The sequence below is a fragment of the Cladophialophora psammophila genome (assembly GCF_000585535.1).
Source record: "Cladophialophora psammophila CBS 110553 chromosome Unknown aczJe-supercont1.11, whole genome shotgun sequence".
Taxonomy (NCBI): domain Eukaryota; kingdom Fungi; phylum Ascomycota; class Eurotiomycetes; order Chaetothyriales; family Herpotrichiellaceae; genus Cladophialophora; species Cladophialophora psammophila.
The window spans coordinates 1,079,824-1,104,407 of NW_006912932.1; the positions used below are offsets into that span (position 1 = coordinate 1,079,824).

At 52.6% G+C, this 24,584-nt stretch overlaps 8 protein-coding genes across 8 annotated transcripts; 2 read left to right on the forward strand and 6 right to left on the reverse strand.

The window, feature by feature from the left end:
• Window positions 1-928: 928 nt before the first annotated feature.
• Window positions 929-4,891, reverse strand: A1O5_07611 (uncharacterized protein; the record flags this gene model as incomplete). The annotated part of the gene is made up of 1 exon (XM_007748200.1): window positions 929-4,891. One exon carries the CDS (start codon window positions 4,889-4,891, stop codon window positions 929-931), a length of 3,963 nt encoding a protein of 1,320 aa, XP_007746390.1.
• A 376-nt stretch (window positions 4,892-5,267) lies between these two features.
• On the forward strand, window positions 5,268-7,238 carry A1O5_07612 (uncharacterized protein; the record flags this gene model as incomplete). The annotated part of the gene is made up of 2 exons (XM_007748201.1): window positions 5,268-5,455; window positions 5,507-7,238. 2 exons carry the CDS (start codon window positions 5,268-5,270, stop codon window positions 7,236-7,238), a joined length of 1,920 nt encoding a protein of 639 aa, XP_007746391.1.
• A 3,346-nt stretch (window positions 7,239-10,584) lies between these two features.
• On the reverse strand, window positions 10,585-12,441 carry A1O5_07613 (uncharacterized protein; the record flags this gene model as incomplete). The annotated part of the gene is made up of 2 exons (XM_007748202.1): window positions 10,585-12,113; window positions 12,168-12,441. 2 exons carry the CDS (start codon window positions 12,439-12,441, stop codon window positions 10,585-10,587), a joined length of 1,803 nt encoding a protein of 600 aa, XP_007746392.1.
• A 744-nt stretch (window positions 12,442-13,185) lies between these two features.
• Window positions 13,186-14,685, reverse strand: A1O5_07614 (uncharacterized protein; the record flags this gene model as incomplete). Its single annotated transcript, XM_007748203.1, has 1 exon — window positions 13,186-14,685. The coding sequence occupies one exon, from the start codon at window positions 14,683-14,685 to the stop codon at window positions 13,186-13,188; it is 1,500 nt and encodes a 499-aa protein (XP_007746393.1).
• Window positions 14,686-15,594: 909 nt separating this feature from the next.
• On the forward strand, window positions 15,595-16,941 carry A1O5_07615 (uncharacterized protein; the record flags this gene model as incomplete). Its single annotated transcript, XM_007748204.1, has 1 exon — window positions 15,595-16,941. The coding sequence occupies one exon, from the start codon at window positions 15,595-15,597 to the stop codon at window positions 16,939-16,941; it is 1,347 nt and encodes a 448-aa protein (XP_007746394.1).
• A 1,107-nt stretch (window positions 16,942-18,048) lies between these two features.
• On the reverse strand, window positions 18,049-19,488 carry A1O5_07616 (uncharacterized protein; the record flags this gene model as incomplete). Its single annotated transcript, XM_007748205.1, has 2 exons — window positions 18,049-19,268; window positions 19,401-19,488. The coding sequence occupies 2 exons, from the start codon at window positions 19,486-19,488 to the stop codon at window positions 18,049-18,051; spliced, it is 1,308 nt and encodes a 435-aa protein (XP_007746395.1).
• Window positions 19,489-20,165: 677 nt separating this feature from the next.
• On the reverse strand, window positions 20,166-21,194 carry A1O5_07617 (uncharacterized protein; the record flags this gene model as incomplete). The annotated part of the gene is made up of 1 exon (XM_007748206.1): window positions 20,166-21,194. The coding sequence occupies one exon, from the start codon at window positions 21,192-21,194 to the stop codon at window positions 20,166-20,168; it is 1,029 nt and encodes a 342-aa protein (XP_007746396.1).
• Window positions 21,195-23,289: 2,095 nt separating this feature from the next.
• A1O5_07618 (uncharacterized protein) lies at window positions 23,290-24,162 on the reverse strand (the record flags this gene model as incomplete). The annotated part of the gene is made up of 1 exon (XM_007748207.1): window positions 23,290-24,162. One exon carries the CDS (start codon window positions 24,160-24,162, stop codon window positions 23,290-23,292), a length of 873 nt encoding a protein of 290 aa, XP_007746397.1.
• Window positions 24,163-24,584: the final 422 nt, after the last annotated feature.

The window sequence follows — 24,584 nt, forward strand, 5'->3', positions numbered from 1 at the left end:
AGATAGCCAGAACCCTCTTGGTCCTCGTGCTGTGCTCGTGCTCGTGCTCATCACTGACACCCTGAGACAGTCACTTACCTGCTACCCTGAGTACCTGCTTGACTGCCTCCCACTTGTATAGACGCGGCCCTTCGTGTCTTATTTTCTCCTTTCCGTTCCTCTCTAATCCGTCCCCTCCCCGTTCTTCAGTAGACCAACGTCCTTCATTGCCCCCTTTCCTCGGACGCAGGCGAACTCCAATAACAACAGCAACAAAAAGAGAAAATAAATTCGGCTCCCCAGGGAGTAGAGACAGCTGAAGAACAGGAGAGCGGAGAACGGGGGAGGTGAATCGGGATTCATATTGAGACACTCGACACTCGAGACGCAGGTTGTAAATAATACGTAACATACCTACTAACTCCAGCATTTCTATGCATAGTATCTCTCATTGCAGAAAGTTCTCACCCGCTTGCTATGCATACAATAGTAGTACATTCACATCAACCCACCAGGCACACCCAAAACATGTAACTGCACGATGTCAGTCTCATTAAATTTGTTCGGATCCTGGCTATATTCCTGAGCCGATGAGTGTTGCGATCTCGGCAGAACAAGGGATGGCACAAATACTCAAGAGTCTAGGTCCAATATATGAACAGCTCATACACAGCGAATTCCGCCATGGTTTATCTTTCCGCTCCGAGCCAAATGGCTTGTTCTTGCTTCTTCTTGTCGCCCTAGCTGATATCTTTCTCCGTTCTTCTTGGCCATCCTCTTCGCAAACACCATTGTCGGTTTTGTTCTGGGTGTTGCGATCGTTGAGCTCGGAGAAATGCTAGAGTCATCGGGAGGTAAACCATATCGATCCTGCCTGAAAGAACTCGGCAGCCTTTAGAAGCTTCTCCGCAGAGAGGAAGTAAGCCTAATTTTCCAGTAGTCTGAGAATTCAGTTCGATACCACTCGTCTCTGCTCGCGGATTTCCTTCTTGGCTTGGGCTCTCTGCTCTAAGCGTCGATACACTGGATTGTATAAGCCCCGCCCTCCTGAACGCGGAGTTCCTCTTTGAGCCAAACTCTCCCCCGAAGGGATGGTTGGATGACCAATGTAAGCATCACTGATCGTTCGCGGCAATGCTACATCGCGTCGAATTTTCTCCAGCACTTCCAGAAGCTTTCTTTCCCTTTGCCGTACTCGATGATTGACTTGTTCTTCGTCTTCTCGATTCTGGCTTTTTTCTAGCAGAATCGGAGATCTAGTGACTTGCCCTTCATATAGTTCTGCTTGGCGTATCGCACGAGCTTCCGCCGCCGCACCGAATGACTTCTTGTCATTTGCATCGCATCTGACAGCATCTTCAAGGCCAAGGAGTTCTGTGACGGGAATGTGGTCCGCTGGTGATTTGCTTTCCAATACACCAGAGCGATCTGGCTCAGCAAATTCGCGAGGACGCCTTTGCGGATCGGCTCTTTTCTTTCTTCCGCGAAGGAGGACCCCTTGGATTCGGTCTCTCTGATAAGGCATGCGTCGGATGAAGCCGCAGGTTTGAGGTGCCTTCTTCTGGAGAGCTATGTTTGTGGCATTGTCGCCTTCTGCTGCAAGTCTGTTCGCTTTGAGCAGAACGCTGGCGAGGTGGACTGCAGTGTAATAGGTCGGCATCAGTTGGCCCGGATCTTGCTTTTCGATAGTGTTGCGAGGAACGGGAACAGGAGGGGAGCCGTGTGGCGCCCGGGGTGGCAACCATTTACCGACTCTTAAAACCGGCCATGGCGGAGTGTTAGGAATCATCTTCTGCTCAAAAATCTCGTAGGCAAGGATCCAATGTTGCGGGTCCTGCGACTGCGTCAAGGTTTGAATGTACATATTCCAGTTTTTACTAGTCAATGCAAAACCCACTTTCTCTAGCTTGGCCACGAGGGAAATGGCACGAGATTGGTGTTGACGGACAGCTAGACTATTCAGATACCGCGTCAAAGGTGCTTCAAGAACGTATCTTTGCGAAGGGAGGATTGTCAGTCCCAACTCATCCAATGGACCAGAAGTCAGGTCATTCTGTGGAATCATGGACTCAAATGAGAACTGCTCCTTTGTGATCAGTTCGGAGTCGGGTACACCTATGGGCTGTATTGGCAGTGGTCGCGGGATGGCGGGAGCTTGACTTTCAACACAGACTTGCTCTACGGCTTCGTAGGAAAACTTTTTTGCCGTCTCGACTGCACGTTCCAGTATCTGTTTCCAAAAAGACTCAACATTTTCCCAGTCATGTCTCTCGCTCGAGATCATCAGGCGCCTGGTTAGGAACTGGATCGAGGTGGACGCCGTGTTGCTTAAAACGAGGTATGATGATTCCGCGAGAGACTCAAATCGCTGGATGAGCTTTTCTGCATGTTTGATTTGACCTCTTGCCGCCAAAAGGTCAATAAGATACTCCAGATACACCGTCGGGATGGCATCAACGCCTCGGCGGCGGTGCAGACCGGGCTGCGGTTGACGCCCTGCGCGGTCTTGCGTTGAGAGCCCATGGAGGATTTCTTCCAAATACTGAGCCGCAAAACGCGGCCGTTCATTTGGGATGGAGTTCCGACTAGCTTGTAGATGAAGCATCGCAAGGCGTGGACTGGCTCCGATTCTTGGGAACCGCTCAGCCATCTCTTGATAGATAACATTAGCCATATCCCGATCACCTTCTTTAGCGAATCCGTGCAGAATGATGGCATAATGGAAGGGTGTAGCAGTGAGAGCCTGACTCAAATTTAGAGTCCTTAGTATTTGGACCGCATCCCGAGTTTTGTTGAAGAGCACAAGCGCTGTCATGAACGCAGCGTGAGTCATACCGTCCGGCTCGACCCCCAGTGCCCTCATGCGTCCCTGGACACGGAGCATGCTATCAGAATCAGCTGCGAAGGCGTAGTGACGTAGCAGATAATTCCACATTGTGACAGGTGAACCCCGAAGATTGGCAGTGGTGGCCGCTTCAGCGAGCCCCTCCGCAGCCTCTGCTTGATCGTTGAGACAGTATGTTTGTATCAGACCAGTAACCAGTCCGTAGGAGCCTTGCACTTTATGCTGTTGGGCTTGTTCAAGGATATCCAATACGGTGTCGGTGTCCCCAGTCCGTGCAAAGACGCCTATCAAGGTCGTAAAGGTAAACGCATCTGGCGCCACTCCTTCGACCTTCATCTTGTCAAAGACTTCAAAAGCGCGCCGCGGTTCGGTAGATCTGGAGTGGGCATGGAGAAGAATATTCCAGCAATAAGAATTCGGCTGCACTCCAGAGTCGACTATTCTCCGAAACTCTCTTTCCGTCCCTTGAACGTCTCCCAGGCGAGCGAATGCGTACAAGAGCGGCGTATAGTACGCGACATCGGTGGGCCTTGAATGGGTCTCGCAGAGGCGCGAAAACACCTGCTGGACACCATCAACATCGCCTTGAGCAGCAAGGGCTGAAAGAACCTTTTGGTAGCTCTTCAGATCTGCAACACCATGGAACCTTGAGAATTCATCCAGATAGTGATTGTATGTCTCAGCAGGCGCTCCTTCATCAGAGTGTGTTGACAAGAGCGAACCGAAAGTCTGGGGCCGTGGCGGCACTTCTGGCAGGCTTGATCGAAGCATGTTGTACACAAGATCAGCCACTAGCCCTTTGTCTGGTCTCATGGCGTGTTTGTTCATGGTATCGATGGCAGTGAAGTAAAGGGATGGTTTGGCCAGCGACAGGTCGTTCGACAGCTGGAACAAATGCTGTAGTCCTTGGGGCGTGATTATACCCATAAGCGCACCATTTCGTACCAAGGCGTTCAAAAGCTCGTTAAACAGCGTTGAGAGCGTCCCGGAATGTTGCATGGTGACTGGTGCCCGCTCACGCAGCTTTGTTCCGAGTTGGTAAATTGCGAATGGTAGATCACGGTAGTTGCCCACCTCTTTCGTGATGGCAAGGCGAGTCGGCGATGTTCGACCAGCGCGAAAAGGGATTGGCTTGAAAGATGTATCCCATACCGTAGCAGCGGTGTTCCAGAGTTGGTTAGAGACAGCATGCAATAAGAGGAACACACTACAACCTTGTTGCAAGTTGCGCAGGCTTGCACGAGCATTGATTCTCAGAGCCACGCGATATTTGTCTGCTTTCACTGCCGATCGAACAGCCCGCTCGTAGTCATCTTGAGTTCTGTTTCCTTCATCGATGAGTCTGAAGGCACTTAAAGCAAGAGTCTGATCTCGTCTTGTGCTAGACTTGGCAAGGAAATGAAAGACTTCCGCTGCGTGCGCCTGCTGATTCGGGACCTGATTGAACAAAGCCCAAGCGTGATCAAAGTCGGCGCTTTCTGACTCTGGTTTCACGTCTCTATTGGAATCAAGAATGTGCAAGAGATGTTTCTCTGCTTGGCTGAGGCTCGGTTTGGGTTGTTCGTTGCATGACTCTTGATCTGCCCTTGCGGGAACAGGAATATTTTCTTTCTTCTCCGTATGGTCCAAAGTCATGTGCCTCTGCTGGTCGGATGGCGAACAATGCAGAAGCACATCCTTCACATTCTCCTCTTCAAGAGCCACAGCAGTGGCCTTTTGCGTGGAGGTTGCCGATCGGGTGTATGCTCGCGAAGACGAAGACACAAGATGATTAGGATATTGATCGGGGTTCGAAGCTCGGACTCGTGATCGGTGAGGATTTTCGCGAGGTTCGACTAGCCAGGATGGTCTAGGGCACGGTGGTGCAGACTCGAGACCGAGTGGATTTGGACGCAGAGCTCGGATGCTATTGAGGTACAACGGCCACCAGGGAGGAACGTCCAGCTGGTTGCCTCCATTTTTCCAGAACGAGGGACCAAGCGCACGGTGTGTGCGGACAGGAGGCTCGAGGCGTCGGACTAAGAGTTGAGAAGCTGGTTCAATGCATGCTGCAGTCCGCTCTATCATTCCACAATCAAGATGGACGATATACAGTCAAGCACAGAATGGGATTGTGAAGAGTGATGACTGGCTGTCTTTCTGACATGTAGAAACGGATGCGAGAAACCCACAGGAATGAAGCCGCAACTGAAAACAAACGCGGGAAGCTGAGATGGCAAGAAATGTGAAGCGATAGTGAGCATCAGGTGAGAGAAAAGTCAGAGGTAAACGCCGAACAGAATGTACTTGTATTTGGGCCTGCGCTCGCCAACGCCACGACTGGCACACATTCGGAATTATCCCCACATTTTCACCTCTGCCCAACTCTGCCCTCGTTTCCCTATTGCAATTGCCATATTCCGGCTTTCAACGCACTCAACTGGCGGTCAACTAGCTTTGCAACATGGATATCACGGGCTCCCTTGTCTCTGAGCGCGAACGGGCCTTGCTGGGAGGAGACTACAATGCTTACCATGCTCAAGCCACTCGCAAAATTCACAACCTCCGCAAGCGACTTGGTGCCGCAACTCGTGGGAGAAAATACACTCCGAAGGCCCCCGTCACGGCAGAGAACGTTGCCAAAAACGCAGAGTAAGATGCCCATTTCAAGCAACGGACCTGGTTGACTGACTGGCCTTCAAGATGGGTGCAACTGCTTCTCGCCAGCTCCGAGCGGGCATGGGCATCTTCAATGGCCATGAAGTCGGCCCAGTCGGCCGAAAACTCCCAGAAGCCCATGCCTGGCTCGACGAAACGACAAATCGCCTCCAGGCTTCGCCGAGCCATCACCTACGCTGAGAACCTTGTGACTATTCTGCAAGATCGCAGCACAACCGGCGCGAAAGCGGTGGATGAACTCGAGGCACGTGCTTATCTCTGCATGTTAAGAGGAAGTTTGGATTTTGAGAAGGGAAGATGGCCGGGATGTGTGCAGAATTACTCGGTTGCTCAAGTTGTATACACAACCCTGGCACGCTCGTCGAAGACGGATACGTACAAGGAACTGTTATCGGGCATCGTCGACCCCAGCATTCGATATGCCGCATATCAACTAAAGATGCCCCGCACAAAGGCCATCAATGATATCGCCATTGAGAATTTTCCAAAAAGCGAAACCACTGTCCGAAATGAGATTGAGGAAATTAACGCACAGGCCTTTTCGACTGGAGCCGAGGCGGCTCCCACAAAAGGAGGTCCCAAGGAAATCCCCTCAACAATCTCCTGGAGGAGTAGGAAGGTGAATCTAGAAGACGCCAACATCTCTCAAGCTCTCGGTTTTTCCCAGGAGCGGGAAGACGACCTAAAGACAGCCTACCAATCCTTTCAAAACGGATCTTTAAGTGCGAAAGACCTGGCAACCGCATACGAAGAAGTCATCACCGTCCGCCAGGACGCCGCAGATGCCACAAAGACCGCTATCGACGAGCTGATCGCCGAGGGTGTCGACACAGGCGATCCTCGCATGCAGTCACTGCAAATCACTCGGACGGCTGTTAATTACGCCGTGATTGAATGGCGGATTGGGCGCAACAGAGTCCTCTGCGGTGCTGCAGACGATGGTCTAGCTTTTGAGTCTGAGAAGCCTACGAAGCCTGTGAGACCTCGCGGGGAGGGCAAATCTCGCACCCCCAAGGAAGAAAGTTCAGGGCGCAAGTTATCAAGACTGCGGGAGAGGGTTGCGCTCTACGACTCGATTCTGCAAAGTCTGGATGCTGTGAAAGATTTACCCGGTGTCATTGCGGACAGTGCTTTTGTGGACGAGCTCGATGCGAAACGAGCATACTTCCGTGCTTTAAAGTGTTTGGCTGTTGGCCGCTCACACGCCATCAGTGATCACATACCCAATGCATTGGCGCTGTATGCTCGGGCTCTTGAGTTGGCAGAAAAGGCCTCGGCTACATTGAAAACAGCGGCCACTGACCACGACTCAGCGCCACCAAAACTCGATCTACCTTGCGAGCGCCTCACGCAGACAATCGCGGCCCTCAGCAAACTAGTAACGCAGTTCCGAGCACTGGCCGATCTGGAAGCACTTACCAGCAAGGCTCAGCCGGTCCTCGGGAATGCTCCTCAAGCGACAGTCGTAAAACCCGCTCCTCTCATCGAACGTCTCTCCCACAATGAATACATTCCGAACTTGGACCTAACGAACCTCGTGAACTACCCACCCAAACTCCGCCCAGTCCCGGTGAAGCCACTATTTTTTGACCTGGCATGGAATTACATCAAGTACCCGGGACAGACGGGGCCTGAAGACGATGTGCGAGCGGAAGACGTGCAAATGGGAGGGGTCGCAGAGGAGGTGAATGGAAAGGTGGAGCAAAACGAGGAACAGAAGCCAGCGAGGAAGCGATGGTTTGGCTTTGGCCGCTAGGGTTCCCAGACCAACTGGCTACGCGAGGCGAACTTGTTGCAGGGATGACTTGGTAGGACGGAATGCAGGCAGGATACAGTTTACGATTGCGAGCTCGAGCATACTAGGCGCGAGTCGTCTGCCGCTGGTGGGTTGTTGCCGAAGGCACAGCGAGCAGGCGGATCATATCGGGGGATCTAAATGATGTTTAAGGCGAAGGGGTGTCTTGGTGCTCAACCCAAGCTTTTATCATCTAAGCAAGGTGCACGGATGCAAAAGTGGCGATCAACTCGAGACATGGAATGGCAGTACATCGACGAAGACTGTAACGGTGGTATGGTTATGGTGATGAAACAAACAGCACAGGTACCTTCGAACCACCCATCTCCGTATGTTCGGAGTACATCGTCAAGTAAGGACGAGTACCGGGAGCACACCGACCTGAGACGTTACTTAAACTATATATTCGAGGGACCATACAGTCAGCTACGTACATATACACGAACTCCCTCGCTCGTATATAGGTATTCTACAGGGCACGACGATAGACAACCGGTCATACTGCGCGACTGATAGACGCAAGACCCAGACCCGTTCTAAACCCAGACCTTGACCTTACTTCCACTTTGAGAGGCTTTCGGGCATCTAGTCTCAGTCTCCTCGTTGCACATGGACTTGCACATGGCAAAAAGCATGGTCCCTATACACCTGTTTACACGAGGGAACCCGGGGGGAGGGGGGAGGGGGGGCGGTTACCTTACCCGGTCCGCATCCCTGTCCAGCTGAAAAGATCGGTACAAACAATCTCGGGCCACTGGGGTCTTCAGCATGCCTAGATTTCTTTCCTTCAAGGTGTCGATGCAGAAAACTTGTTTTTCGGCTTTCCCGCATCACGGTAGTCCAGTTGCGTGTCATAACCACCTATGAAAGGTACTGCAAAATCTCCTCGCCAGCAGCATCGTTCCCTGCCTAACGCCTCCCAAAACCCGGGCGCCGGGAAACCCCCAAAAAAACCCAAGGTGTGCTATTCCGAACCGAAATCCACCCCACCAGTTTGCCTTTCCAAAAAGAACTTGTTCCCCTCGTATTCGACGTGCTGGTTGTATCAAACTTTTCATGATCCGGTCCAGCCGATGTCCAATGAGTGCCAAGTCGAATTTAGAACATCTCTCACAATGCCTTTTCCTGCCTCGTCGCCTTTCTCTCGATGATCACGAATAGCATTGGCGATGAGCTTTGAGATGAGCTGTGAGGGATCTAATAGCAGTGGAATTGGCTGAGCAACAAAAGTCCGCCTAGAGATTGTATCGTCCGTACTGTGAAGGCTCGGGTGACGTTGGACGCCTCAACGCCTTCCCTCAAACGTCAAAGTCCGGCGTCTCCAAACAATTCGAGCATCTTGACCATCGCAGAAATGTTCTGTGCCGTCGAATCTGCAGTCATCACGGAACAGACTGCTCTGCTGCGAAGGTTGAGGGTAGGAATGCCGTCTCCATGGGGTAGCCGTTTCGTCGTTTGAGCTGGGATTTACTATAACTTCGGTTTTTTGAGTCCGAGCTCCCTCTTCGAAGTCTACCTTTCTCGCCTTCTTGATCTTTGCCTTGGCTGCCAGATACCCACTTGTGACTGGAGCTGACCCTGTTGAAGCAGCGTTGTGAAGAGGATGGGAGAGCTCCGCTGACACCCGCAAATCCAAGGGAATCGGCGGGCTTGTCGGAGGCTGATCTGATGGTTTGGAGTTCTTGTCTTCCAAGGCCGGTTCTGGTATGTAGTATCTGAGGTGTGATGTGTGACTGTCGCACCTGGAATGACGGAAGAGGAGGAGAATGCAAAGAAGGATACAAAAAGAAAGTGCATATATGGTATGGGTCAAGAGATATTCCTGATTGGGATATTGGCCAGGATTAACATGAAGTGGCGCCATCATAGTACAGTATGAATATGCTTCACCTGAGGGTGTGTCTGAAGACATTCCTGCTTATGCTGCAGCAATATACGATGGACGTGGTCTAGACGAGCAGAGCCAGAATCGATCAACTAGACCTACCTTCCAGATATTTGGCGAATAGTGCACATTATATCATTGGAGTTCGTGAGCGCCTTCCTTCGGAGAGGACTCTGTGTGACCTCGCATGGACACGAGAGCAGAAGGGCATGGTACCAATGGGGCGAGTTGTCGGATATGTTGCTATGCGACAGATCTAGATCCCGTGCACTTGCTGCTGTAACATGGAGCGAAAGCACAGCAACCTGCTCTGCACCAAGTCGAGAATGGAGCATGGCTGGCTGGCTGCTCGCGCAGGTTGGCGGGAGGGAGCATGTTAGAGTCGCCGTCGGGGCATGGGACAAGGCAGACAAGGGAGGGACAATCTCCGTAATGGCGCCATTGTGTGGTCATCAGACATGGGGAAATTGACAAAATCAGCCATCAAGTTGTAGTCCGATGGTGAAAATGGCCCGGGAGGGAGACCTTGGGAGACCCAAGAAAAAGAACACGGTGAAGCTCAGCTTGGATGGGATGACGCCGCCAGGAAAATAATGGAGCCAAATGCTCGCCCGGTCGTGAGCGTATCCAAGAGGCCGATAACCGAAGAGGCGGCCGGTTGGGTCTTCAGCTCGCCTGATAAACGCCCCTGTTCAGGCTTTAAGCGGGGGCCAGGGCGCGGCTAGGACGCTGTCCCACCGTGCCACCCGCAATCTGCGACAAAAGGCCGTGACATGTCAACGGGATATTGTCAAACCTTGACGTGATTCGGAGGATATCCTTACGTGAAAACAGAATACGAGGTCGGGAGAGAGCGAGGACAGTTATGTCAGAGTGGTGACAGGCCGGGTGTTTGATGGGGAGAGAGATGGGAACGACAAGGCGAAGGAGAAGAAGAGAAGGAGGAAGACGAGAGTCTGGCTGAAACAAGGCCGAGGAGAAAAACAGGTGGTGGAGGGTGAAGAAAGTCTGTCTAGCGCCAGGCGGAGGCCGAGAATGTGCGACAGTCTTTTGGGACAGACCCCTTGCCGCTTTTACCAACTCCTGGTCCCGCAGTTCCTGTCAACGCTTTCCTGGTACGAGGTATGAATCTTCAGGTGGAAAATATCGAAGCCACTTTGGCCAGTCCATGGTCCCGTCGCAAAACAGCATTAATCATCGCTTAATCAATTTCTCAACGTCAGCTCTGGGATAAAATAAGCGACCCTTCTAGATGCTTGTTCAGCATGTCGCCAAAAGCGCACCCATCCCTTCCTCCGTCTTGCGCCTCGTATCCTCTTCACACGACGCCCAGCGACAATCCCCGAGGCCAGAAGCCAAAGGACAAAATACAACACACAAGTCCCGAACTTGCGACTGTGCTGTGAAACTCTAGCCTCTATCTTATCCGGCAACCTTCATGACCTTCTCTTCGTGGCTCATGGATTGCCGTGGTTGAGAGCGTTGGACTTCACCACTATTTCTCCGCGACGTGCTTACCACGAGCTTTTTCAGCACGTCCGGTGCATCCTCTCGGCCCATCATCACTTCAACAATGTTGAGGCCCTTGCCGGCCTCAAGTCCCGGTTCCGCCAGGATATCCTTCAACTGACCCCAGGTTTCAGCTCGCCTGGTCACCACGGGATATGCAGGGTCGTCCTTGGGTGCCCCAAAGTAGCTTGGAGCTTCGAGGTATCTCCACGGTTGGATGTCGTTGTAGCCCGCCTTCATGCCATGTATCCATCTCTCAATCACATATCCGTCATTGTTGATGACGAAAATGGTCACGTCAACTCGGTTTCGGATCATGTCGCTGATTGATTGCGCCGTCATTTGTAGACTACCGTCGCCCTCGATCAGGATAGTGCGTCCTTGCGGACGCTTGCCTTCTGCGATCATCTCACGCTGAGCCAAAGCGGCGCCTTGAGATGCTGGAAGCATGTAGCCAATAGACAGCCATATGCAAGAATTAATGAGTGAGGTATGTGCAGGGAGGACCATATCCCGGCATCCTATTGACGCTGTGCCCGTTTCCACCATGACGATGTCGCCCGACCGGAAAAATTTGGAAATCCGCCGCCAGAAGGTAGCCTGCTCGACCATGTCATCCTCGCCGGCTGGCGGTAGAGCCATGAGTTCAAACTCAGGGTGGCCAAGGTCCATGGAGGGGTTATACGTGGGAAGCTTGTCTTTCTCCAATTTCGAGAGGATTTTGCGCAGGAGAGACTTGATATGAAGGTTGTGGTACTTGGTGCCGCCGATCTCGACGTAGTCCCGATGGAAAACAATGGACGACTTGGGATCTGGGATTGTGCTGAATCCAAAGGTGTTGACATCGCTTTCCAAAGGTCCCAGCTTGACGACCAAATCGCAACCCCGCGCCCAGGGCATGTATATTTCGTTACCAGCAATACCGGCATAAATTCCATAAAAGTTGGGATATGTCTCATTGACGATCCCCTTGCCAAAGGGGGTGGTCGAAGTCGGAAATCCTGTGACTCGGACAAGCTCATCGGCTTCTTCGCTAACGCCATACCTCGAAGTGCAACCGTCGACGACGATCAGGGGCTGCTTGGAAGAGTACATTTTGTTGAGAATCAGCTCAACTTCGGTGTCTTCGAAGCCTTCATCATTTGGAGAGATGGAAAGATCGATCGGCACATCGAGAGCCGCTGCTGATACCTGGGCCTTCACCATATTGGTTGGCAATTCCAGGTACACTGGCCGGCTTTGCAGGACACATTCTCGGATGCATCGATCAATCTGCGATGGTGCAGTATCTGGATCTCTCAGATTTGCCTGTGCCACGGTGATCTTGGCGTACATTTCGGCAAAGATTCTGAAGTTGCCGTCCCCCAACGAATGATGCATGCATAATCCGTTGTCCTGCACATGAGTTGGAGCTGTGCCGACAATGTGAATGACCGGCGCCACTAGCAATGGCTGTTAGCTTATGCCTACGAGTGCAAGTTTCCAGTCGCACGTACTTTCGCTGTATGCTCCGGCAATGGCATTGATGGCCGACAGCTCGCCGACACCAAAGGCAGTGACGAGAGCCGACACTCCTCTGACTCTGGCATAGCCATCTGCAGCGTATCCAGCATTCAGCTCGTTGGCATTACCGACCCAATCAAGGCCAGCTGGTTCAATATAGTCCAGTGCTGTTAAGTTATAGTCTCCGGGAACTCCATGGACTGACTTGATTCCAACTTGACGAATCCTTCGGAAGAGGTATTCGGCTAGGTCGATGTGGGAAGCCATGGCTCAATGTCTCAATGGCCAATGCAAGGCAATGGAAGGATATGGAAATCTGGGGGGGGTGGGGGGTGATTCAACTAGGCAACAGCAGGTTGGGAAAGGAAAATGGCCTTCGAAAAGCCAGGAATCGTGATGGTTATATAAGGTAAATGGGTGGACTTATCTTATGCTCCCCCGGAAACGGGAGGGTTCAAAAGCGAGAATGAGGTGAGATATTATCGCAGCAGTGGGCCAGATAAAACATTTAAGAGCAATTACGTATCAAGGAACAGATTCCATGAGGAAGAGGGTGAAGATGAGATGATGTCGTCAAAGGATTGGGGATGTAGGCAGAGCAGACCAAGTGGTTGTCCGTGGGCGGCATGAACCTCAATGGAAGCGGTTGCCAACGGTTGCAGTCGGTTGAGGGCGGAACCATGCCGGAAGCCGAAACAATGCGGTTCATCAAGCATTGACCTTTGAAATGCATCGAATCTAGCGGTGGACACGAGCGTGCTCGAACACCGTGTCAGCGAACCTCACGGGAGATCCTTCGATAGGTCACCATTGCCCTCGTATCAGCATAAGCATATAGTCGGTTTGTTGGTTGCATTAGAGTCGCTTTTTGGTATGCGGCAAGAGCCGCCTTGATGGATTTGGTCCCATCACCTCTGTCTCGACCATCCGCCGTATCTTAGAGCGAAATTTCGGGACCGAAAAGCTCTGAAGTACCTAGGTACATGACGTCGATTCCCCGTCCCCACCTTTCTACTCCTCCCGTGCTCGTGCATCTTCGACAGCTTTTTGCCAGTCGGTCAACCGCATGTACGTGGCCATGATGATTGTTGCGCAGCCGAGTCCTGTGCATGGACCGATCCACATGCCGCTTAGTCCCATTTGAGGCGGACCGAAACACAAGAAGAACGATAATGGAAGAGCGAAGAGGTAGTACACCCCCAAATTAACCCAGCCGCCGATTTTTTGTCTGCCGAGGCCACGCAAAAGACCGTTTGAGATTGCCAGAAGGGCGTCGAAGAGTTGGGCTGCCGCGGTTATAGGCATGACGGTCGCGATGATTGCTCTTACCGCATCGTCCGTGGTGAAAATGGCTGCAATAACGTGTCGGCAAGATGTCAGCAAGATGACATCAAACGTGCCAATGCACACGAAGATGAGATAGTGTGTCTTCCATGCCGTCCGAGCAGCTTTCAACGCACCATATCCAATCAGATTGCCGAATCTGGTCGAGGCTGCAATGGATATGGGAAAGGGAATATGATACATGGTAACAACCACAGTCACCAAGACGGACTGAGCTGCGAGGTCTGGTTCACTCAGATACCCGGCTGCAATTGTGAGGATGTCGAAGGCAAACCATTCAGAAAAGGTCATGAGGACCCCAGGGATCGCCAATTTGATCATGGGACCCCAGTTCTGACATGCTCGCCGCAGATCGAGGCCCGGCCAACATTGCAAGTTCGAGGGAGCGATGTAGGCGACGTACAACGCCAGGACGATCGGCTGGAGGTTGTTGGAAATGACCACGGCCCAAGCGGCACCCGCAAAGCCCAGGTTGAAGTGGAAAACCAAGAGCCAGTTCCAGAGAATGTTCAGAGGAGCGCAGACCAGGACGACAACGAGGGAGGCGGTAAAGTCGCCTTGGGCCTGGCAAAGACGCTTTCCAGCTTCAAAGATGGCCCAGGCAGGACCACCCACCAAGTAGATGCGCATGAAAGTGCCTGCCAGGAGAGCCTCGTCTTTCTCGGGCACAATGGCCGATAATATCCAAGGAGAGCAGATCCAGATGGCGCCGATTGGAATGGTGACCACACAAACCAGGAGACTCATGCGTTGGACATGGAGACCCACTAGGTGTTTCTTATCGTTGCCAAATGCCTGCGAGGTGAGAGTGTCGAGACTGGTGGCCAGTCCTTCATAGACGCACAGCCCCGTAATATTGGCTGTCATGGTGGCAAGGGAGGCCGCTCCCAATTCCTTCGTCCCCAAGCGCCCAGCAACGTAGACCGTGACCAGGGAGAACGAGTATTGTAAAATATAGGTCAATATCAGGGGACCCGAATATCGAGCCACCAGAGCAGTTTCTGTCTTCCATGTCGTCTCGAGTTCGGGGCCCTTTAACAGCGAAGATTCCTCCTCGTCGGTGGTACCGTATATTCTCTGATCGATTTGCTCGATAGATTTCCGGAAGTCATCAATTCCATGCTCATTGAGAAGAGCACTGGTCTCAGAGGGTCGACGTCCGGCCATCCTTTGTGCAACGTAGGCGGGTGATCTAACTGGGTTGGATTACAGGCCCTTGAAAGTCTCCTTCTTCCTTGCTCGTGCTGTTATCTATCTGCTGTCATAGCGGAGAAGAAGGGGTATGCTAGATCGTGTCTTGTAGAGATAGCATGGCTCCTCGCTGAATCGCCAGCGAAAGGAGAACGAATTGTTGGAAGGGCTCATTTGGCAAGTTTTTGTCGCAGGGTTGCTGGCGGTGTGGATCAGCACTGGGCGTCGTGCAGACGGAATGGGGGAGCAGCATACCCTGTACTGGGTAGCGGCTCACCAGCCTACCAGCCTAACTTGCCAATGGCGCCATCGCTTATGCAGGCGAATGGCTGGTTATCGAGGAGATGCCCGCGAGGATTTCTCGTGGTGTGTGTGGTCTCGTCTGTGCTGAAGCCCCTCGACAGGCAAGAGGGTACCCGGTAAAGGCCGCCGTTGTTGAAAATCGGCTTGTCGACTTAGAGATCGCCTTTCCAGCTGCCAATGGTGATGCTTTGAGATGCCGCGCCAGGATCACGCGTCTGATCGCGTCAAACCAGGGCCACAGCCTGCGGCAGTCAGTCAGTGGCAGTCACGACTGTTAGCGGGCATGGCGCACCCTTGCGCACCCTTACGCCCCCATGGCGCACCCATGGCGGGGTCGTCACGTTTCCTTCAGCCAACGACTCTTTTAAACTCGTGGCTGGGTTGCAACACCAAACACCAAACACCAACAAAACGCCAAAGCTGAAGCTTCTGGACAGTCTCCAACTTGGCCCATTCTCACTCGCTCTCAAGATATGGAATAACTCCAGCTCCAAGCCTACCAACGCGTTCTCCCTGCATCCCACCCTCTGCGCCCTCCGTCTCTGCCTCACCCGCGTGTCATCACGTACTGCCAGTGCAACAATGACTGCGACTTCCATCTCCCCTCACAAAGTCGCCAGTCGCAATGTCATCTTGCCCGCTCCCTCCCCCGATCCTGTTTCCATCAGGCTGCCGGACTCGCCTGAGAAGAATAATCTGATTTCTACCGAAAGGCCTCGGGGTCTTCGTCGACTGCAATCCCACAATCAGCTCTCCTCGACCAGCGCCATGGGCACACAATCCTCCAACCTGAGACCTCGGTCTGGCGTCTCGACAAAACCCTCACGCGAGCATCTCATTCTACCTCAGTCCTCTGCGACAAACTCGCATACTGCTGTTTCAAACCCCGTTAGCCATTCTCGCGCCCGCGCAAACAGCGATGCTTCCCTGCCTCATGTTCCTCGCAACCGCAAGCCGCCTCCTACGCTTCTCTCGAACCCCTCCTCCAACCACATTCTCACCCATGCCCGTAAGTCCAGCCTCGAAATGACCCTTCGCGACGGCCCACCGCCCGGAACTACGGCCGCCACCGCCCTCTCTCTGCTCCGCCACTCTGTCCTTACCAGTGGTGTCAATGCGACCAAAGAAGGCATGTCCGATTATCGAATATATCTGTGGTTGACCCTTCTGAACATTGGCCCTCTCTCGACTGATACATATCTCGATCTCATACATCGAAGTCGCAGTCCAGCATACGAGAAGATCTCCAACGATGTTTTCCGCACGCTGGCGACCGACACACTCTTCAAACGGCGCGTTACCGATGCAAGTCTGACCCGACTGCTGAATGCGACCGCCTGGCGAATACATGATGAACAATCCTCCGATCCTCTCTGCGAGTTTGCTCGGAGATACCCACAATCCACTTACATCCAGGGCATCAACGTCCTCTCCGCCCCCCTGTTATATGCATCTCGCTCGGAAGCTCAGGCATACGCAATCCTGACAAGCCTGTTGACCGAGCATATCCCGACATACCTCTCCCCGACCATGTCTGGCGTACATAGAGGGCTTGATCTCATTGACAGAATCTTGTCGGAAATAAATCCAACCCTCTCATCCTTCCTGCTCAGCAAGTCCCTACCGGCCAAGATCTACGCCTTTCCTTCCGTATTGACGCTGTGTGCCTGCACCCCACCTCTCCCCGAGGTTCTGAAATTATGGGACTTCTTGTTCGCTTTTGGCGTGCATCTGAACGTCATCTGTGTGGTTGCACAGCTCTTGTTGCTGAAGGATAAACTCCTCGGAGAACCCAGCCCTGCGAAGATGCTCCGAAGTTTCCCAAACCTGAATGCTGATGAGGTGATCAAGATGACTGTGTGGATTGTGAGAGAGTTGCCTGAAGACCTGTATCGCGACGTGGTCATGCATGGCCGAGAAATTTTATGAGAAGCATTGGACGACCAACCCCAAGTTCGATTATTCTCTTGGTTGTTGGGAGGGGGAGAGAACCGTGAACAAGTGCAAGAAGTGTCGATTCAACTGGCGCTCATTTTGGCTGCAAGTGCAGCTTCTGCATGTTGACTGACATAATGCGTAGCACATGTCTCGGCATCGCGTCGATATTTGATTGTGCCTTGAGCTGGACAGATTGGTACCGGCAGATACACCATACACGTACTCTCCAAGCGGGACGGAATTCGAGCAGATTCCGAGATTTGGCGCCATTGCTGTCAATGGCTGTTCCTACTCATGTTGAAAACCACTGATCTCACACGGCACCAGACCGCCACACCGAATGTACCCGAGCGAAAGTTCATGGAGATGGTAGATCACATTCTGCCTCAAATTCAGCCCGGCGCAAACGAAACCTCCCCTGAAATTTTTTTGGGCCAATTTGGCAGGATGAATAACAACGCCTGCATTTTGTATTTTGAGTATAAGCGTTTATGAATTGGAAACATGTACCAACACCTGACGATGGAAATGAGTGACAAGAGCGGCATGAGGTGTTTAGAATTGTAGGAATAGTTGTCAGGATGAAGCTCGAGGAGCATTTCAACGTGATAGGTAATATTCATTGTTTCAGGTCCCGGGGAAGTTTTGCGTTGAAAAGCTCGAATTTCCGCCACGCAGAGACCGATTCCTTGTTTTTTTTTTTTTTTTGATGTCTGTAAAATGAGGGAAAATCCAACATCTAACCGCCATTTTCGGGCACAGAGATCGTTAACCTGCTCTCGTTGACTCGTCTAGGCTCTCAGTAGCCTTCATTGCAGGCCGGTGCTCCGCTTCGAGTAAGACACAACAAGTGCGGATGGACGGTGGACGGTGGACTGTGGACGATGTGACGAAGCCTTCGTCTCTGATGCGTGTCCTGCCTGTCGTAGATCCATCGTGCGTCATCCTCGCCCCCCTTCCTCGTCCTCGCTTTTCACGCTGACCTCTCGTAAAACAGGGCTTCAAAACCGACTCTCATAGCATGCATGCATAGGTGGAACTAGCTCCGTGCATCCAGCTTTGCACGGCGCGCGGTGGTCAGACATATTTTTTGATTCATCAATGCTTCAGACCCCCGTTCGCGTCGCCGTTGGGTTTGAAACCGTCTAGCACGCCGAGCCCCGTGGTACTCCTCCTCATCCTCCTGCGGCCCCAGACCTCGCCGGCCCACTCGGTCAGCTGGAACATCCAGCCGCCGCCCACGAGCACGCCGCTGATTACATTCACCAATCTGACTAGCAGGCCGAGCAGGCTTGCCCTGCTCTCGCTGACGATGAGCAGGATGGGCTCGATGTCATACTTGAAGAAGATACCCGGCACCGTAGACGTAGGGACTTCGCGGGACTGCGACTGCGCGGCGTACTGATTCGTGAAGATCGATTTCGTGTCCCTGCCTTGCTCCGGGTGCGGCACGTGGTGGATGATTCCGTCCTTGTCGCGCTGCGTCTTCGGCGTCATGTCCAGTGTCGGAGGCTGCGGAAGCGCCGCGGGGTCCAGACTGCCACTCTTCGTGGCGACTCTGCGTTTGGTGAAGATCGTGGGCACGATCGAGAGGTAGTATTGGTAGCGCATGAAGTGCGCCTCCGTCGTGTCGCTCGTTTTATCCAGCGGATTCAACAGGTTGGGGTAGTGGGGACCGAAGCTGAGCTCGTTGATATGGTGCGAGAAGTTGAACCGGTTGTGCTCCAGATGCTGTTGCATGCCGAATTCCATGTACCCATGTCCTCGCGCGGTGATGTGGAAGTCGCCTTGCACTTTGTTGCCCTCGAGGGACCCGTAGATGCGGCAGCTGTTAACCGGCATGTGTCTTTGGAGTTTTGGCGACCGCGCAAACTTGCGGCCCTTGTTCTCGCGCATGTGCCCCAAGACGTGGCCCACGTGGGAATCTTCTTCTTCGGCCTTCTTCCTCTTCCTGTCGCCCTCGTGCAGACCGTGGTATATGCCCTGCTGCATCTTTCTAAGCCGAAACAGCTTTCTCGGGTCGAGCCAGAGTTCAAAATTCGTGTCCTCTTTCTTTAACAAGTCGCCTGCCATGATCCGATCCATCGCCGCATCCTGAACATTGATGTGTAAATCGCGACAAGGCATCGCCACCACGATGTCCAAGTTCAATTGGAGTTCATGACCCACGCCGCGCTCAACGCTGAAATGGTGGGTTTCGGTCCCGGCCCACCATGTGCGAAGCTCGGAGGCTGTTAGACACAGACATAAGATTATAATGGCGAGGGTCCATTGGCCGCCGCGGGCGGTGGCAGAGGTGTAATTTGGTTTGGTTTTGGCTACAAAAAGGGATGTTAGTGGTGGTCTCTGTTCTGTACGCAAGGCCACAAGAATGTTCCAGGAACATAGATCCATGTGAGTCGATCCCAAAGGTCCAAGACGACACTCGACGGGGTACACGAGGCACTCACGAAATGCATCAAATGTCCTCAGCCCCGACAAGCCCTTGTCTCCAAATGCTGACTCGTCGAAGCCATGTTTCTCAAAGGGAGAGTCCATTGCCCTGTCGAAGTTTATGTTTTATGAGAGCCCTGAGAGCTCCTGTATCGTAGTCCGCGACATGTATGATATGATCGCGAAGACTTCCTCGGAGTGAAGAGGCGGAGATCGATTGGAGAGAATCGGTAGTGGAGCGTTTCGCAGCGCAGCATGGAACAAATAGACAGGAGGCTGAGGCTCATTTTGGCCAGATCTTATTTTATGCAGGGTGCAGCCTTGCGCCGACAGAGTGGGCTGGCGAGGCTGGCATCCGGCGCTAAAAATGTACGAGGTACGCGGCGAGGCTGACAGAACCCAAGGTGAGCATGAATCGATTTACATGCCACCATGGGAGATTATGGTGGGCTGGAAGAAGAGTTAAGTTCTGCGTTGCTCGCATTTCTCATCAGAGTTCATCGTGAGCCCTGTGCTATTCCACGTCTTCTCGCTATGCAACGCTATGCTATGCCATGGCATCGTAAATGCAAAATAACACTGACTGTTTGCTCGGTGGGTATCTCTTAAAAGCGGTGCCGCCTCCAACAGTCCCGGTAATTCTTCCGTGTGGACTTTCCGGGTTGAGGTTTCCCTTGTTCCTGACTCCAATAGCAAAGTCGATTCGAATGTCGTGTGAGCGTCTGCTGCGCCTCCAGCGCGCAAAGCCGTTTTGTGTGTGCCGGACAAAATGTGCTGCCCAATCATTCTTCGATGGGTTCTAAAGAAAAATCCGCTCTTCGTTCCGCTCCACAGACCGACCATCGCTTTCTTTCCTTGTTACTCCTCAGATTGCTCCCTCGAATCTCAAGCGAGCTTCTTCGTCTCAGTTCACCGGCATCCCCATCTTCCCCTCTCAACTTGGCTTCCTCGTCCTCAAGCACCGCCGCCTCTTCCGCATCTGGCGCATCCTCTATTGTCTCCAGCGAGCTGATAGACGGCGACCGAGATCGCAGCGACGTTGGCGTACTAGGCATGCTCGAAGCAGAGCTGAGAGAATAAATCGGGTACGGTTCATAGGTGTACTTCTGCGGCGCGAAGGACGGCGACGGGGATGTCCTTCCCGATATACTAGGGCTCATAGCCCTGACGTAGAGAGATGGAGCACTTGCGCTCTGGTGAAGCGGCTGTGCGTTTCGCCGCCGTGCTCTTGGGAATGTATTGGAGAGGGATGATATGGGTGAAGGTTGAGATGCCTCGGCGTCTGCTGTCAGTTCAAGCTCTTCGTTTTCTGGTATATTCGGTTCAATATTAAGGCCGCTCCAGGATGGAACGCCAGGATATGGGTCTTCCACAGCTGTTCGCAACGGGCTTCTTCTCCTTCCTGAATGAAGTGGTGAAGACGGTCTTCTCGGGACGCCGTAAGGCGTAATGTATCGGCCCGAGGCGTCAACACCGGGCGACGAGTGGGCTCTTTGCATTGGCGGCGCGTTGGCCACACTTCCTACCGACAGCGGCCTCACCCTTCTGGGTGGAGATGCAGCACGAGGCCTCGAGGGTGTAGTGTTCTGTGAGAGATAAAGGCTGTGGTTCAGAAGTGTCTCGACACTCTTCGACGGAGACGATCTAAGGGAGGAAGAAGAGGTTGATTCAGGTTCGAGGTCCGAAGGAGACGGAGGTAATTCGATATCTTCTGCTCGGACCTGAGGAGAGGAACTGGGGACAAGGCTCGTGAGGGTTTGGCCGTCGGAGGTAGCGGAGAGGCTCAACGGAGGGTTTGTCAGCGGCGACATGGTGAATGCGGGAAGAAGTTCTCGGTAATCCAGGATATGGGGTGACGCAATGATTCAGCTGAATAAGAGAGCAGGAGTCGACATAATCGTGCAATCAATGGTAAGGGATCTGGGATCTGGGATCTGGGATCTGTTGTGGTGGAAAGGGTATTGGAAGAATTCCCGAAGACTGTAGAATCTCCAGGCGTTCAGCTAGTGGCACCTTCACGATGCTCGCAGGGTGCTTTTGTCCAAGGTACCTAGGTAGGAGGAGAGAAAACCCAGCAACACTCGAGGCACAGAAGCCTCTGAGGTTGCTGGTGGTGGATGATTCAAATGGCGGGTGGCTTGATCGAGAGAATGCTTTGATGGGACAGTCAGGAGGGAGGAAGAGGAGGCTGTACTGGGCACCGGCTACCAGTCACAAATTGCGGAGGTGGTGGAGATTGGTTCCAGGTGCAGCGCCCGGGTCAGGAGTCCAGATCGGGCGAGGCGGGTTTGCAGGGCGCTGTTGTGATGGTGGATGTGATGTGAAGAGTACTTACAATTACTGGCTGGAATGGCCGGTGGGCTGCTTTCAGCTGCGGCCTATCTGTGTCCCTGCGTTGCGGCGTTCCTGCATTCACAATCCGCCTGCACTCTCACTCCTTAACACGTTGTCTCTGGGCTGGCTGCTATTTTATTCATGATATATCCATCCATTCAATCTGGTTCTCCAGCTGTGGACACCCCGCTCCAAACACTACCCGCCCGGTCTCGATAATTCTCAGACGTGAAACTGTAAAGGACAATCCGCAATTTGCTCGACAAATCCTCGCGCGACGATGACCTTCACCCCCTAATTCTACAGCCTGTCGTGAAAAGGGGGGAGCGCCGTACGGCAGTACATCTTGGGTGGGCAAAACCAACGGACGGTAAGGCCAGCAAGATACAGTCCCCGTGTCACCGGCGAGATACAAAGCCGCCGAAAGTCCTACTCTCAGCAAGGGCCAGCTCTATTATAATTGGATCTGACCCAGAAGAAGTGGTGGCAGTGCAATGCATACACTCAACCAGAGCGGGAATGCGGTAGGTCAAACTACCTCTTGGCCGCAACCCTGCGCGGTATTGTTGGTTAGTTGTCCGCCGTGCTGTCACTATTTGCAACTCCAATGGTCAATAGAAGTGAAAAGAAATACTTGGCCTTTTTGCGATGGCTATGCAGCGTTGTGTTCGCTCCGGATAACTTGAATGAGATTCTCGGCTTTCCATCAACTTGAATTGGATGTCTGCTGACAAGAAGCTGCCGCAAATGTCGTGTATACCTTGGGGAGAGTCTCGTTGCTAGGGCGGTCGATTAGGATGAGGCAGTGACAATACAGCAGGCTGAGAGGCTGCACCGAACGCCAGCAAGTTATTTGATCGCAGGAGGGTCATCCGAGGAGGAGCAGAGATTGAATCACTCATTGCCCTTCATCTAAGTCCTTGAGGCCGTAGAGCGGTGCCACCTATAAATCCTTTTCCCTTTTTTTTGTTTTGGGCAAACGACACAGTGACCCGTCACGCCGCAATCTCTCTCCCCCATTCCCAACGTCGTGGGCATATTTGTGACCGGCCACTAGCAACATTTTCGCAAAGTTTGCAAGTGCTGGGACGTCGAAATCGGTAACTGATCAATTGAGTAATGCTCAGTACAGTAGCGTGTTCTGATGTCCTTAGATACGCAAGTGGGGGCGAGAAGATTGTGCCCTGTGGCGTCTACCGAGACTTGACCTTGACAATTCAACGTGGCGCCGCACGTTCAGGCAAGCGAGGATCTTCGAATCTGAATCTGCCGAAGATACTGCAGATCGCTGTGGACAGGCGATGTTGACAACAAACCGTTCCATCTGCCGCTTGAAACTCGGACATCAATGGGTTTGCTGGGTGGTTTGGGAGAAAGATTATGCATACCTGCAAGCGCAGTCCATACTTCTTGTTGCTTCTACGAATCCGGCTCGGAGTTGGGCATCACAAAGTGAGTTTCTCGGAGAGGTATTTCGACACTTCCCCTTTTCATAGGGATCATACTGATGGCTTCTTCATACCTGCATATCCAAAGCTCTAGACCCGCTAACCAAATTGTCGGATCCGACATTCATACAGCCTTCTTAGCGGTGGTCAGAATGGCGACCCAGTCCCACTTGATCTCGCCATCGCCGTACTTTTGTTTCATGTATGAGACCACGGCATTCGTCGCTCTGTCTTTGTATTTCTCGCGTTGCTCCGCGGTCCATGTCTTTTGCTGAATCATACCCACCATCCCAGTCATCAAGTGTGTGAACTGATCAACGCCACTTATACTCGTATGGGGCACCTCCCGCACATGCACGTCAACGAAGCCAGACTCGGTAACGTTGTCTTTGATCCAGGCGCTGTCACTCCAGAGCCCGTTCGAGTTGATTATCTTCAAAAGTTCTTCCACTGACGGGAACGTGGGTACCTCTGGATCCGTGGCGAAGGCGGCTTTCATGTCGTCGGCCCAGCCGAGTTTCATCCATGAAGACATGGCCAGAATGCCCCCAGGCTGCAATACGCGGTGAGTTTCGGCCATGCCGACTTTCCAATCTGAGAAAACCATAGGTCCAAAGTTGAGAAAAACATGCGTGAATTTGCTGCCGGGTAGTTTTGTGTCCATGGCATCCGCCTTAATGGCGTGGGCACTTTTGGCCTCAAATGTGCGGATCCGTCGACGTACGAAGTCGATCATGGAGTCTGAAAAATCTGCGCAGGTGAGATCCAGGTTGGCCTTTTGTTTGTTGAGCAGCACATTGACCAGTCGCTCTGAGACGACCCCCGTTCCGCACGCCTGATCGAGCACGGTCAATTCTTCGTTGTCAGCCACCTTCGCAATGCTCGATTGTTTGATGAGCAGGTCGGCAAAGTAACCGGTCATCTTTTCGGCGCTCTCAGCATATACCTTGGTGAAGGTTGTGTTATTGAACATTTTCTGTGTCGCTTGAGTGTTCATGGTGCCGTGGGCTGTTTCAGAGAGGCGGTTCTGAAGACTGTATGCCTTGGTCGCTGCGGCAGTATTCGAAGTAGACAATTGCTTGAGTCTCTGTAAGGGGTTCTTGCGAGAGGTTCGCATTCACGTCTCGGAGGTCGCAGAGCAGCTCTGTCACTGTGTAAAAATACATAAACGGCTCGAAGAACCAGCTGTTTAAATGCAGCACCACCGCCATTTCAGGCCCTTTCGGAGACATACAACATGTCTCCGATGGAAACATATTATGGGCTTCAGATGGTGGCCTGAAATTTGCTTCTGTCAAAGGGTCGTTGTCCTCCGTAAGTGTCTTAAATTTGTATCATGTTCCAGAGGGATATGTGGCCGGTCTCATTAGTTTTGTACCTACCTGCTACAATCTTCGTGGAAGTCATTTTACCAGTGTC